At 41.4% G+C, this 15,724-nt stretch overlaps 1 protein-coding gene across 3 annotated transcripts in view; it reads left to right on the plus strand.

The window, feature by feature from the left end:
- Nucleotides 1-1,395: 1,395 nt before the first annotated feature.
- The window catches only part of igdcc4 (immunoglobulin superfamily, DCC subclass, member 4), a 53,842-nt gene continuing 39,513 nt past the window's right edge, over nt 1,396-15,724 (plus strand). For all 3 annotated transcript variants that reach the window (XR_007962012.1, XM_052062834.1, XM_052062835.1), the window contains exon 1: nt 1,396-1,845. Coding sequence is in view for 2 of the 3 variants with exons in the window: in XM_052062834.1 (XP_051918794.1) it covers nt 1,779-1,845 (67 nt within the window). In the remaining variant the exon portion in view is untranslated. The remainder of the gene's footprint in view (nt 1,846-15,724) is intronic.

Here is a 15,724-nt window from a genome sequence, read left to right on the forward strand (position 1 = left end):
TCCAATGAAATCTTCATCCTCGGTGTCACTTTTAAACAACTCCCCCAACTCGGGAGGTAAACTTTGCGCTGCTTACTCTTCTACGGCGCTTACGTCAGACTCATCGTTGATTCATCAACACAGACTGAGACCGCCCTCTTGTGGCTTAATTTGAAAATAACGTGAAATGACATCATCATTAGTATAAATCGCACCCCCCGGCCAAACTGTGAAAAAAAACTGTGACTTATAGTCCGGAAAATACGGTATGTGGAGAGAGGGGTGCACCATCTCTGTTGGGATTTGGAACGTGATGTATGGCTCGGCTAAGGGATTCTTCAGGTGTGTTTGGGGAGAGGGTGCACACAAACTGTTGAAATGTTGAAAAAGTGAGGTTTAAAGTTGATGTGAAAGAGTTTTAGGATATGTGAGGGGGTGTGCAAAATCTGTTGGTCGTTTAAGAGGGTGGTTTGCTTAAAAAGTTGGGGAAATGCAATTATTGTCAGTTGAGAGTGTGTGAGGCGGGGATCCCACCAACTCTACCCTTTTTTGAGTGTCTGTGCAGGGAGGAGAGCATTCAGGAACTTCATGTGCGTGTTTCTCGGTAAGAAGGGGTGCACCAGTATTTTTAGGGTAGGGTTGGTGAAGAAGTCTGTCGGGATGTTGACGAAGTGAGTGGCTTAAAATGTTTGGGAGAAGCTTGCTGTTTTGAGCGTGTTTGTTGGTCGGAGGGTGTGCGCCAAATCTGTGAAGAAGTTGAAAGGGCTGGTGGAAAAAGCACCAAGAATATTTTTTTTGGCCATGAATGCACGTGGTGGTGCGCCAACATTCAATCATTAACTGACCCTAGTCTGCAGATCTCAGAGCCCGACTGGCTTTATATTCAATCAGCATTTCTTTAAGGTATTCAGGACTCAAACCATTCAGTGATTTATAGACCAGCAGCAGAATTTTAAAATTTGTTCTACAGCTAATTGGGAGCCAGCGTAAAGCCTTTCGGAGTGGAGTAATATGTTCTGATCTCTTTGTTCTTGAGCGAATCCGAGCTGCAGCGTTCTGAATGAGCAACAGCTGTCACTCTTTTGAGGTAGTCCACTAAGAAGAATGCTACAATAATGAAGTCTACAGGAGATAAAAACATGGATAAGTTTCTCCCGGTCTTCATAGAACATGCAAGTCTTGCTCCTTGAGATGTTTTTCAACTGGTAAAATGCTGTTGAAGATGAGTGAATTTAAAGTGCTGGAAAGGGTATTATTGTTATTATTATTATTATTATTATTATTATTGTGCGCGCCTTGCTCCAGTGGACCTTCATCCAGCCAGCGAGGCATTAAGTCAGTGTCTGGCAGCGAGCACGCCCCCCATGCGCGCGCGCGTGTGTGTGTGTGTGTGTGTGTGTGTGCGTGCGTGTGTGTGGAGCAGCAAGCAGAGCCCCACACCAACACCGCCACTCTTCCACATTGCTCGTGGCGCACTAACATGGCGTTGACTCGCCGAGGGACACAACGGCTCTTGCACCCGCGCTGCTGTTATTGTTGTTTTTGGGACTACTAGAAAAGCGTGAGAGTAGGGTGGCGGGGTTGGGGGGCTTTAGTGTGGGGTGAGAGATTCTGCCCCCCACCCCCCCGAAAAAAAAAAAACAAAAACACCCGCGCAGACAATAGCAAGCTGACCACCCGTGGGCAAAAAGAAAATGCATGGCATGTGGCTGTGACGGTCTAGCCTGGCGTGTAGACACGGACGAGGAGACCCACGCTACCCGACTGCTGGACCCCCCTCCCCACCAAAAAGGCTGTACATGGCGGTGGAGCGCACCCCTTGGCTCATCTGTGTGCTTTTGCTCTTTTGCGCTCCATCCAAGCAAGGTAAAGACAACATTCCCATTTAAACGCATGCTTTTACTCTTAACCATTTTGAAAGTGCGAGTGCGTGGAGTGGAGGGGGTGGGGGGGGGGGCGGGGTCGGTAGGCTCTGGGCTCATGTGCACCTTGCACCGTGCAGGACAATACTACCGATACTGAACAGTACTCTCCATTTTTTTGTGCTGTTTAGTGAAGTGCTTGCATCTGGTGTGTGTCCCGAATTGGACTTGCAACACATTGCCTTGCTAAAAAAAAAAAAAAAAAAAAAAAAAAAAGAGCAGCTAGTGAGCTTCCAAACAAGTTTTTGGTTGTGTTTAATGGATTCAATAACTAGTATCTTTTGTTTTGGAATACAATCGTGTGACAAATTGGACTTGGCTGGGTCTGGATGGATGGATGATCTATCTTGGTTTTTAAAATGTATTTATTTATTTTTGGGTGGGGGTGGGAGGGTATGACAATTTAAAGGCGTTTAAAAGTACTGTAGTTATTGTGCAGGACAGCAGAGGCGACACAAATGCTGTAACTAGTGTACATCAGTACAAGTACCAAAATTCCAGACTAAAAGAAACTGTACCGAAGAACTAAAGTAAAAATGAAATTTTACTGTCAGTGCTATACCTTTTTTAAAAATGTTGCTTTATAATGGTGTATAATGTTTGTCATGACGAGCTAATGTAATTTCAAGTACAGAAGTTATAGTTTGGTACAGCAGAGGTGGCACAAGTACTCATACTCTGTACTTAGGTATACGGGCAAATAATTTAACACACTGAAAAAAATATTTTTCACTTAGACATTCTAAGTAAGTTTTTCCAAGGAGAGTTTTGGAGTTCATTTTACTTGTATAGTGTTACTTTATTAAAAACATGCCATTCAATGGTTGAGGAACAAACACTCACCCTTCAGAGTGGGAGAAGGCCACTTTTACCACCTGAGCCATGCCATGCCACTTCTACTGTTTCTTGGAGAGCCCAGATTTGGTCTGAGGTACGAGTCTTCCACCTGACACCAGCGGCATACTGTCTGGAGACACCAGTAATATGCTAGAACGCAGTTAGTGGCATTGTCTTCGTCACTTCAGTCATGCATTTTATTTAAATTGCTGTATCTGAGAAGGCTTTTGCTCTAAGTGACCACTTTGTTGCTTTGCTTTTTGTTGCCATGTCATAGATATGATCCGAATCATGCTTGTAGATTGATGTGACAGTTTCAGTCTGTTTCTATTTGTTGTTCTTTCCTCTGCATCTTTGAGGAAATGTCTTCTCACATTAAAAAATCTTCATCTGTTGTGTCCTGGCATATCAAGTACTTTGGTCTAGTATTGGTTGGAGCTAATGCAAATTATTTCATCCGTACTCTGAATTCCCCATTTCCACAGTCCAATTTTCTTTTAAGCGCAAACTTGGAATGTACAATTTTCGGGTAATCTTAGTTCCCACAACTCTCATAGCGTGCGTCAGTGAAAGTTGATAATTGTACTTCAAGCAGTGAACTCAATAACCCAGTAAAAGGCTGTCTGTGTATCGTTGCCATGGAGACAAGCCATGGGAAACAGGTGATGACCCAACCAAAGCGCGTCGTACTTTTAAATTTGGGCACTGTATGGCAGGCGCTCACCTCGTGCACCATCAGCCTCACATACGCAGTCAAGGGTTGGCGTAAGGCAGTCTAGCTGATGATCATACTACTACTCTGAGAATAACCAATTCATCGGATCTTGGAAAGGGTCATAAGTAGGATGCAGCCTGGGGACCACCAAGAGGTCACATGCACGTGACATCACTTCCGCTTTCTATTTTTTTTTTCCGCTCAATATCTTGGGCGGACAGCATTCGACTTGACTGTTCATTTGATCGCAAAACATGGTTCTTCTTGGCCCAAGCGTTCTCCGTTGAAAAGTACGCCTTGGAAACCATGTATGGGACGATTCTTCCATACAGAGTAACTTTCTGCGGATATCTTGCGGTTGGAGATCAGCTGGCAAAATACTTGGAAAATGCCATCATGAAACAAGTTGATGATCGCTGTTCACAACTGTATGCGGGTGTGTGTATCGCGTGGGTAACGAAGCAAAATTAGGAAAAAAAACCCTCCCAGAATGCTTTGCTCTGAGCTGCGTGCAAGCGACCTATTGAGGGTCTATAGTCCTACACGGTGCATTAGTAGAGATGGTATCTTTCGGGACTGAAACCAACTTTTGTTGTTCTCTTTATGCGGAGCTGAAATGTTGAATAAGTTGGTTGCTCGGCCAGTTTATTATAATGCAAAGCAGTTTGTTTGCAGGCTTTCATAAGCGGCACATACTGGAAGTGTCAATCGGTAAGGTGTGTGTGTGTGTGTGTGTGTGTGTGTGTCGGCGAGAAACGGGGGGGGGGGGAGGGGGTGCTGCAGCGTCTCATGCGAGCATATATGCGGGTTGGTGTTTTGTAAGAGTTCTCAGAGGGCTGACACTGAGAGACGTGGCAGCGGCAGTTTTGAGTGACGAACCGTGCGCAGGAGAAGTCTGCCCACACGGGTGACGAGTGGGTGAACGAACGGTTGTACAAAACAAAGACCCGCGCGGAACATCGGTGCAAAATGGCAGTCTTGCAAGGGTCGGGACAAATGTGAGTTGCGATTGAAAGTTACGCAATGGTCTCTCTGGTGTTGAAGTGGGTACAGAATAGCCTTCGTATTTATAGAGAGGTAAAACAAACCCACTTGAACTTGTGTCAATTCTGAGTTTTTTTTTTCGAAGAGAAAGTTGCACGCATTTCACCGATGAAGGATTTATGGATGATGTCTTGTCAGAAAGATATAACTGCTAGTTGGACCACAACTCTGTTCGTTTTGGTCGTCTTCAACACAGAATTTCCTCTACAGATCAATTATACTTCACAGCGGGGGTCAGCGACCAACGGAGAGCTACTTTTTGGGCTTCCAATACTTCTGAAATAACACATTTGCTTAAATTATTCTTTAGTTATGTGTCTGTAGTAATAATTAAGGATATTCATCTATGTGAAGACACTGGTCATGTAAAGGTTTTCTCCCAAACCCTTTACATAGAGGACTTTTGTTTTGTTGGGAGAGGGTTGACCATTTTCACAGATTTTTACTCCTTCAGGCTGGACTTGCTCCCTTTCCACAACAAATTACTGTGGGAACACTGTGCCGGAAAACATTCACTAAAAGCCAAGCTTCAAACTTAAAGTTAATCCCTGATGCGAGCAGAAATACGGTCGGCTGACCTGGTTTGATGACGTTTGACACTTCAGCCGTCTTTCTTAATGAGCAGTCTCGTCATTGTCACTCTTGTCTCTCTTTCTCCTGTTCAAGGACTTCGCCAAAGACCTTGCTGTTCTCGACTCTGAGCACATTTGTTGGATCAACGTGACAGGTTGCTTTCCTTAGAGCCATGTCTGATGGAAGTGCTACAATGAATCATGAATTGGAGGTGAACTAGTTTACCTAACTGGCAAGTCTTAGAGGAAAGCATTTTTTTTTCATCATAGGGAATATCATTACAATGACCTTCAGGGTTATGTTATGTAATTGCATAATGGGTTTTATTGCAACGTAAGATTCAGGCCAGCCCAATAAATTTGCTGCTTTAACATTAGGTGAGTCATCGACTTATCGTTTGATACAAAAAAACGGACTTCATAAATCATTATTGACGTGCGCGTTTCTTTACATAAGTCAGTCAACTTGCCCGCCGCTGTGGGAGGCAGGACCGACACACGTACACGCAAACAGACAGACAAACAACGCAAACGGGTTGTTTTAACTGCTCATTAACTCATTCACTCCCAAAGACGTTTTTAAACGTCTTTTCAGACTTGGTCTAGAATTGGCTGGTACTGAATGAGTTAAGTCGCTCTCTCCAAAACAAATTAGGAGCCTCATTCGGCAGTCATCTCACAGCAGAAGAGGATGGCGGCTCAGTTTTTCATACCTCTGCAGAAGGGAGATGAGTGAGGATCAGTTTGATTTTATGAGATCAACCGATCAGCGAGCTCAAAAATTAAGGAATTCACCATCGATACGGATCGCAGCCGATACATCAGTGCACCCCTAATACGTACATGCATATTGTGTATCTAAATTAGCTACCACCAGCGCTATTTCATGGAAGTGATAGGAATGCGTATTGTTGCTAGTTAATCTTGAATTCGGACATGCTGCCATATTGACCCAAAATAACGAGCGATGCCGGGATGGAAGTCGCAAAACCAGCCATTAATAATCAGACACTCGTGGAAATTGAATGGAGCGAGGTTCCGCTAGCTGGAACAAGCCCGAGTAAAGCCTATGTAGGAGAAATGCGTAAATGATTTGCAGACCGGCCCAGTCCCCGTCCCCCGTCAATAGTGAGGGTCCACTGTAAGACAGTTCCTGTGAAGGGTGTCAGGAAAGCTGTAGTCTATCTCTGGAGACACCCTTGACTGACATTAGTTTTCCCAGTTGGCGGTCAAGGAAACGTCTCATTCTTGCCTGTATGACCCAGTTAGAAATCTTCAAGGCCAGACTGGGGTGATCGTAGTTCCAATTTGACGGTTGAGGTAGAGGAAAACCCTAAACAGGAGGCGGTTCTTTTAAACAGGATTCAGGAAGTATTTGGAGGTATTTATGCGGTGCTTAAAAAGCCAAAAATGGCAGTAGATTCTCTAGAGTGATGATGAACATCATTGAGACAGACCTCTGTGGATACTTCAGTGGAATTGTTTTTGGGACCACCGCATGCACAATGTACACCGATGCGCACAACAATTGACAAGCATAAGTATGCGTAGCATATGAAATGTTGCTAAGACAAGTATAAATACTTTTATTGTCTTTATGGAAGCTCGCATTTTCCATCACGTATCCTGGGCTCTGTTTTGCCCCAAAACGGAAACCGTTTTCTCCGTTCAACCACCTTGCTCGTGCCTCAGTTGTTTTGGTAACGAAAGCCGCACCATAGCAGGTGTTGTAAGAAGTGGGCCATTTTCGCCACATGGTACCACCCTCTGAAAACAGGCTAAGTTTCAGGAGGCTTGGGTTGTAAATGTTTGTGCACTGACACTTTATTGCCATAAAATGCAGTGTCGGCACAAATCCACGTGATTAAATAGAGGAAATGAAGCTTCAAATTCAAAACCACATTTCTTCACTGTCCAGATTAAATGAGCAGATCATACTTTTGTTTCATGTGCGCATTTTTGTGGGGTTGAGAAACGGGCGCATGAACGAATTGCAGGCGGCGGGTTTGTGTGGGAACTCAGGGGGGGGGGGGGTGATTTTGGGACAGAGATAAATCGGCAAGAGGAGCCGGCGGAGGCAAATTAGAGGGCAAGGGCCATGGCTCCATTCACAAACAAAGAGCTTGTTTTGTCCGTTCAAACGATCACAGGGAAATATGTCAACTTCATTTAACACGTTATGAGCACATGAAAGGGAGGAAATTGCCCCCGGCACCTTTGTTTCTACTGCGCCCTGAAAATTGTACAATTTGGAATTTGAACAACTTTTTCATGAAAGATGCAATGTTAGATTTCAAAAGTCCTGGAGGTATTGTTACTCAGTCTAGGTGAAGACTCAAAGAATGGGTACTTGTACTGTATGGAACTTTTAAAAAAGTCTTATTTAAACACAAAAAAAAGGGGGTTCTCATGACGTTGTTTTTGTAATTTTCAAATTGAAAATTCATGAAAAAAATCATTTTCATTTCTTTTCTAATTTGAAATAGTTTGATTCGTTGTAAAAATAGCCAATATGGTAAATCATTCGAGCTTAAAACTATACACATATGCGCTATTAACATATTTTGAAAAAATGTTTATATTTGTTTATTTTTACAATTTGGGTCATGCCAAACTCTCACTGTTTTACATTACATTAGTGGTTATGTTGTGAGAGTTATGTTTATGTTATTAAACATGTGAGTTCATATTTATTACACCTACGCTGTCATTAAAGTAAAGATTTTTTTTTCCATTTTTCCGGTTCAAGTGTTGGGATCCCTGTCAGTCTTCACCAAGTCCATTGTAAAAAATGTAAAAAATTTCATATTACCCATCCATTTTCTAATCCACCTAACCTCACAAGTGTCACGGGCATGCTGGAGCCTCTCCCAGCTGTCTTCGGGAAATAGGCGGGGCACACCCTGAACTGGTTGCCAGCTAATCGCAGGGCACACTTAGACAAACAATCATTCATGCTCACAATCACACCTAGGGAAAATTTTGAGTGTTTCATTAACCTGCCACGCATGTTTTTGGAATGTGGGTGGAAACCGAGTACCTAGAGAAAACCCACGCATGGAAGGGGGAGAACATGCAAATGTAAAACAAGAAGGCCGTAGCCGGAAAAGAATCCTGCACTTGTGCAATGTGAGGCCGACATGCTCACCAGTCGAACACCGCCTAAATTTATATTGATGCAATAAAAATAGAGAGACAAAAAAGTGAATTTCTCTTAAATTAATACAAATAACTGCATGCAATGAACTGACCACAACAACGTCAGTTTATTGGACGCAGTTCTGTACAATCCGTTTTTCACACATTATTATGATAATTTAATAGGGGTTAACTTCTGTTTGTATATGTATGATAGTTAATATTTTTAAAATGTTCCTTAAAACGTGCCCTGAATAGTTCCGAAAGGTCACATATAATTGATCTCAATGGGAAACTGTCATGGATTGTGTTTGACCTTCAAGGTACCACTACATATGCATGGCTTCCATCCAGCGCAGTCGTTAATAGAAACCTGACTCATTTCATCCACTAAGTGAAACTGCAGCACAGCAACAGTTGTGTCTTCCTGTCATGTTTCCGAAGAAATATAATTTCCCGCTTGTGTTAATAGGACTTTAATCCACAGTTATAAGTTCACATCTCATTAAACAGCTCGAGAGTCAGCATCTTCCCCCCACCCTCTTGCACGGGCTGATGAAGCTGGCTGGATTCTTTTCCATCGTGTTCGGAATAATTCGCACACATAAATAAACGGTGCTCCCACTGTCGGTCACTGAGTGTAGGTACGATGTCCTAATTTAACAGTTAGTTTATATTCCTCCTGTGTTACCAATCTGCTTGCTACCAGAGCTGCAAAAAAATATTTGATTAATCGACAACTAATCGATACTCAAAATTAATTGACAACTACTTCAGTAGGCCTTGTTTAATTTGAAATGGATTCCTCAGAATTTCACCCTCTCATGAGCACATATCATATTTCTGTTGTCCTCCATGAAAGCAGACAGACTATCTTTATGTTGAATCAAAATCAGAAAATTGCAAACGATTTTTTTGGTGATTTTCTGACAAATGTTGTGGGCCAAACCAGACAGACCAAACAGATCACAATCTACTATTTGTCTTTGCATTACCTGCATTGTTTTTACAGTTTTTTTTTTAGTAAGAGATGGAAATTGATTTAATCCAAAAATAATTAACAGATTAATTGATGAATAAAATAATCGTTAGTTGCGGCCCATTGTTATGTGACCATTATTTTTCCAAACATTTTGCTTTGCTTCACTCGTATGTATGATTTAAATTGATTAAATTCATCAACAATGAGTTCCTTTGAATGAGAAAGTGACATTGCTCGAGAGGCTCCATGAGTTTTTGAAAATATTTTATGGGTGGGCCCATGCTAGGCATGTTTAACACATTTCACGATGTTTAGTGAAACTAGGTTAGAAACTCCAAAATTTGAGTTTATGAATATGGGAACAAACCCTCAGTCCTGGAAAAGTCCTGGAAAATTGTTGTGAGCATGCTTTCCATGGTGCTTAAAATTCTTTTAGATGAAGTGTTTGCAAATGCGGTGTGCTAAAATATGGCCGATACAAAACTGTCTCCTGTGCCTTTTCGAGAAGCTCAAACTGCCACATTCACAGCACACAGACAGTAATCGGAACCAACTCCTCCAGGCTTATTGTGACGTTTCTTTTCTTCCCTCACCTACTGAGTATCATAAATAAAAACGCAATCAAGCAGGAAGAGTTGTTATCCAGCCAGGACAGCCATCCTGCTGTCAAACAACATGCTGAGAATCCATTTTAGCACCTGATGAATCTCCCCGTCCCCAGTCGAGTTTGACGAGGGCGCCGTAACGCGCAAGGCCAGGGTGCTGTGGCCAACACGCCGACAGCAGAGGGTATCTCTAGGCTGGCTTGTTACTCACTTCACTGTGACCCCTGCATCCTGTCCACACAGAATAGACAGATACTGCTTGACACAAATTTATTATGTGCCCGCTTTGTTGCTCTAATTCGAAGGCCAAATAAATCACTATTATGACTTTTTTACACAGCATGCTTTATTTATTTATTATCAAATTCAGCTCCGGAGGTCAGTCTTCTTCGACGCAACCTAAAATATGATACGCGTGTCTATCATGAGTGGAACCTCAAAAAATTGTCACAGGAACCCATGCCTCAAAAGACAGAAAGTAGGGAATTTACCTTATAGTTTGAAGTGTGTGGTTTAGGGTCATTTAGGATTGTAAATTATTTTTATTTAATGTCTAACCATTTTATCACCAAAAAGAAAAAGACAGATTTTTGGTGGGGGTGGGGGGTCAAAAAACACAAATGAAAGAGAATTACAACATACTTACAATTTACTCGTATCACACTCTTTGAATGACTCGTTTTGAGGGACCAGGTTCTGTCTCATGCAAACACATCACTGCTCACACCTCCTCTCTGTTCTGCGGGGCCTATGGGATTTTGTTACCATGATGAGCTGGGGTGGAGCCAAAGCTAAAGCGTTTTTCTCCAGCAGTACAGTTTGAAAGGAAAAGCCAGCCACTGTCAGGACAAAGTATGAGTGTCATTTGCATTTTCATTAATGAGCTGTCATAGTACACTTTGTTCATTTGTGTATGCCTGTGGATTAGCACGTACTATACAGATATTCATGAAAAATAGCTTATTTTTATGTCCGTTTGTCATTTTCTTGGATTCAATTCATTCAAATGTAAACATCCATCCGTTTTCAACACCGCTTAACCTGAACAGGGTCGCAGGGAATTGCTGGAGCCTATCCCAGCTGACTTCGCGCAGAAGGCAGATTACACCCTAAACCGGTCTCCAGTCACTCGCAGGGCACATGTAGAAGCAAATGACCATTCAAACCCACATCCACAGTGTCATAGAGTGGTGTCCACACACAGTGTCCACACACAAGTCCGGCGAATGTACCACTACACCATCAGCGAGTAACATATAAATATAGTATAATATAAAACATTGAATACAAATAAAAATGACCACAAGGCATTCATCTGTAAGGTATAAACAGCAAATTATACATTCACTTCTTTTTTATTTCATGTATTCTTTTCTTTGGCTTGAACTTTTTATTTTAATGAATTTCATTTATTTACTGTTCAAATATATATGTATATATACAGTATATATATATATATTCTGTATATATATATTTTTTATTCCTCGAGCTGAATAATGTGCGCATAAATGTTTTTAAAACAGTACATTGATCATTAAATAAATGAATCAATGAACTTGCATCTGTTCAAAATTATTCACACACTCAAATAAAATATTACGTCTGCATCATAAAATTCACAGAGCTCAATTTTATAATCCTCAAAAAGGAAGAGTCAGACATGCTCCATTCCTCCTTAGACATTGCATGTGGGACAGAAGTGCCTGAGGAATAGTCCATTACACATCGGTGGTAAATTAGGTTTGTTTGTATGTGTGTGTGTGTGTGTGTGTGTGTGTGTTTGCTAAAGCTTGTGTGGCTGCATTCTTTTGTGTAACCAAGGGGGCATCAGCTGTGATTTGTCAATGCATGGTGATCCCATCCCTTGAGAGTCCATTCTAAATTAAAGTGTCTATTATTTAAAGATGCCTTCGGCTGACTTTCATTTGAATGCACTCGTGTGGTGATAATGTTGACTGTTTTGTTTTTGTTTTTTCCTAGCTATTATAGTCCTCTCTGTATGTGCATTTTCAGCTCATCATGGAAATATGTCTTACATATACAAAGTAATTTAGATTCGTCCAGAATTTAAATTACTTGTTATGAGTATACGTTTCTCCAATGACAGGAATCGCAAATTGATGTGTTGATTTATTTTTTTTCTTCATCAGTCCAAAGCTTATTTTACATCTCCTGTAGCATTGGTGGATGCCCGGTGGGATCCACTGTGGTTGATAAGACGTCATTTTTCTCAATAAACTAGCAAAGAAAAATAATAATAAAAATTACAAATTGTATGATGAAACGAAACAATAAATGATATTGATACTGTCTGCAGTCAGGCGGACATTGCAAATCTCTTTTCAATTGCCTTACTTCGATGCATTAAGTTTCAATAAATAAATAGTTTTTCACCAAAGTGTGTCTTACTCACGTCCTTATTTTAAGGCCCGCTGTGGTGGTCATGCTTAGTTGAGCTAAGGTAGCCTTTTACGTGCTTCTCATAGAGTTTGAGTTAGGTCACACGGGAAGAATGCCTCCCTCATGCTGCGATCCTCACATGGCTCCTCTGAGATGCTTCGTATTTTTGATTTCGTCTCCCGCCGGTCTTTCTGATCTGTACCTCATTTGGCACTACTAAATAGATGGCAAGAATAAAAAATTCTCAACTTGTTTCGGAGAAATGTTCAGTTTCCTCTGACACTGCATATCCGAGTGTTAACGTGATCTAATTTGTGGAATGAATGTTGGATTTATATGTGTCTCATATTGCAGTGGTACCGTCAGGAGTTGTAGAAAATGAGTCTAATGAATTCATCAGCCACACGTTATCTTTTGCACTTGTCCTTAGAACTCGAGCCTATTCCAACAGACTTAGGACGAGAGGGCGGCACCCATTAATGCACACATACAGCCACAATTATGGACAATTTAGAGTCCTCAATAAACGTAACATGCATGTTTTTGGAACGTGGGAATAATGTTATTTGTAAGTTCATTTTGTACTTGACAAAAAGAAAAAGAGAGCTCAAGAATAATGTGTTCAACTTGCTATGATTCATGGACATGAGGCCACCGAATGTTTTGCGTGGTAGAGTTTTAGTAGTTGGATAATCACTAAGCTTATTTTTAATTAATCATGTTTTCGTCTCAATCAGAATAATCATGATTATTCTTTTTCCACAATTGTCTAACCCTATATGGCATTTAAAGTTCGCCTCGAATTGCAATTAAAACATGATGGGAGGTTGACTTAATTTTCTGAGAGGGGCTTTTCAGCTGACAGCACCTGGCTCAGTTCGAGCCCTGTTAATAAAGTCGTTCTCATCCTAAACTCAAATGTTAAATCCCATCTCCTTGGACTTGTTCGTTTAAATGTCAAAGCAAGACAACCAATATTTGGACAGGCGCAAATATTTTTGTTTGATTTTGCCTCTTACTACCTGCACGAAAAAATATATATACAGATATATATATATATATATATATATATATATATATATATATGGTTCACGTCAATCTCAAGACTTCAAAGATGGAGCTTTTGCCTTTTGTATATCCATGAAATCAAGTCAACCCCGCCAGCCCCCCCCCCCCACCCCATCTCCAACACATTGAAGTGCGTTATTAAGCGGCAAACTTTAATTTACTAAATTCCTGCCTTATTTCTTTTTATTCCCATAGATTTTTTTTTGTTAATTCCTTCGGAAAGTTTGAAAATTGCCAAATTTTGCAGCTTGAATTGCGGTTGTCCAGCCAGAGGTTCTGAAAGCAAACGATATGAACTCTTAACTGGCTCAAGGTAGGAATTGTTCTCTCTGTCTTTGTGCCACGGTGCCTGTATTTTGAAACAATTCCTCCAAAAATGCCAGTAAATGCCTCGTGAACGCCATAGTGACGCTGACATCTAAAAATAGACTATATGACATATTTGCTCCCCCCCACACACGTTAAAAGATCTACTAGAATATCACATCCAAGGAGCTCATCAAAATATAGTAGCCTCTTTCAAAGTTATCTCGGTTCTATCTTAACAAGGCTTCAGCGAGCACACAATCGAATTTCTCACACAGTGCTAGAACCATATGCGCTCGCCATTGACTACCCTGTCGCACCGACACACACAAGACTGCAAGGAATTGCTTTTTTCCGAGGGAGTAAGACACTTAAACGAGCATTGACAGGGCCTGATATAAAGTAATGACTTGGGAATGAGTTATTTGTACAGGAGGAGCTCAGCTGGAGGTGGTCTCACGCATGCAAGATGTGAGGCCGTGAATAATAGTGGAAATGTTGATCCGTCTCTGCTATACTTTCCTGAATGGCACATTCAACATGTCACACCGCAGCCTCATTTATCATTCCGGTGCGAGATGCACAGATGCATTATTAAGTCCGTGCATGTCACCTCGTGAGCAGCAACAAAAACGAGAGAGGTGGGTGAGTCCTTTCGAAATCTCTGATCGTATGTCTTTGCTTATGTTTGCGCCCATTATTTCCGCTTTCCTTGTGGTAGTGAAACACCTGCTTTTATTAGTGATAATGCGATCGATTAGGTTTAAATTCGTTACAGTGTGACCTTTCAGTGCTTGTCATGACCATGCGCAGGCTCCCGTGCTTCTGGGAGGCCCCACATCCAAGTGGGGCCCCACCTCTCTCTGGTTGGCTTACACCAGGCAGGGATGAATGAGCACTGTACATAGAGCAGGAGGTATGAAGGAGGGCGGTGGTACTCCCCCACCTCCATCCCATACACCCCACCCCCACCCCCCACCCCACGCACTCTCATTCTTTAGCTTCCCCTCTGTCCACTTATGTTCTGGTTGCCACACACATCCACGAAATGCCATGTTTAGACTAGTAGAGCTGCATGGTAGATATTATTGTCAAGAACTATTTTGGGTTGATTTACCTTATAAGAGGCTTTTTGAAGCACTCTGACAAGAGTCGGTTTTAATAGATGCATCTAAGGCTGCAAAAGGAAACAATTTAATCCTCTTAATTTTGTCATAGTTGAGTATATATAAATCCAATTCCTCGCTACGGATAAGAATAAAGAGGGCTGAACACACTTAATTCGACCACCACCCTCAATATGTCACCTGCAAGAAACTGCTTTAATGTGTAACTACGCCAACTTTGGTGCACTTTCACCATTTTGAACGGGAATGATGAATTTCATAGTGAATTCACCTTTTTACACTCAATAATAAATTTATAAAAAAATCATTCAACTGCTTAAAGTAGATTTCCTGTGAAAGAATTGAGATAAATAACTAATTCGACATCTTAATCAGGAAATAATAATGCAATACCAACATTCTTAATTTCGAGCTAATGTATGTGTTACTTGAGCACTGCATTTTTTTTCTTAATTTGTGTGGAAAAAAAACCCAAAACAAAACATCTGCTTTGTAATTGGTGGTCCTTCGGTACGTTTCCAAAAGGCTTCAGGAAATTAAAACGAGTTGTGCTTAAGTAACTTAATCTTCATAATTAGCTCTTGTGAAGTCAAAAAGTAGATGGTAATTATTTTCATTTTGTGAAGCTGTGCAGTAAGAGTCGAGGGGACTCACTGGCATCAACAGGGGAATCAAAAATATGCAAAGAACATGAGTGCTTGGTAAAAATGTATTCGTTTCCACATGCAGAATACACCGTTAGTCAAAAATGGTCATCTGTGAAAACGTAAGATGTTATTTGAAGCGGCTCCCAGAAGTTGTCGATGCGTTCGCGGGGAAGATGAGTCGCTGTGAGAAGCGCATTGAAGTTTCGTCATGGGAGGAAATGCAGCTGGAATGTCTGCGGTCCTGATAGGGCAGCTGTTCACATTGTTGAGTGAATTATAGCCTCACAGCGGTATGAGGAAAAAACATTGAGTCCTCTGTTCAGAGCGTTGCAAATCCAATGAGAGCTGACTCGAGAGCAACAATTTGTTTTTTATTTATTTA

The sequence above is a fragment of the Hippocampus zosterae genome, chromosome 4 (genome assembly GCF_025434085.1).
Source record: "Hippocampus zosterae strain Florida chromosome 4, ASM2543408v3, whole genome shotgun sequence".
NCBI lineage: Eukaryota > Metazoa > Chordata > Actinopteri > Syngnathiformes > Syngnathidae > Hippocampus > Hippocampus zosterae.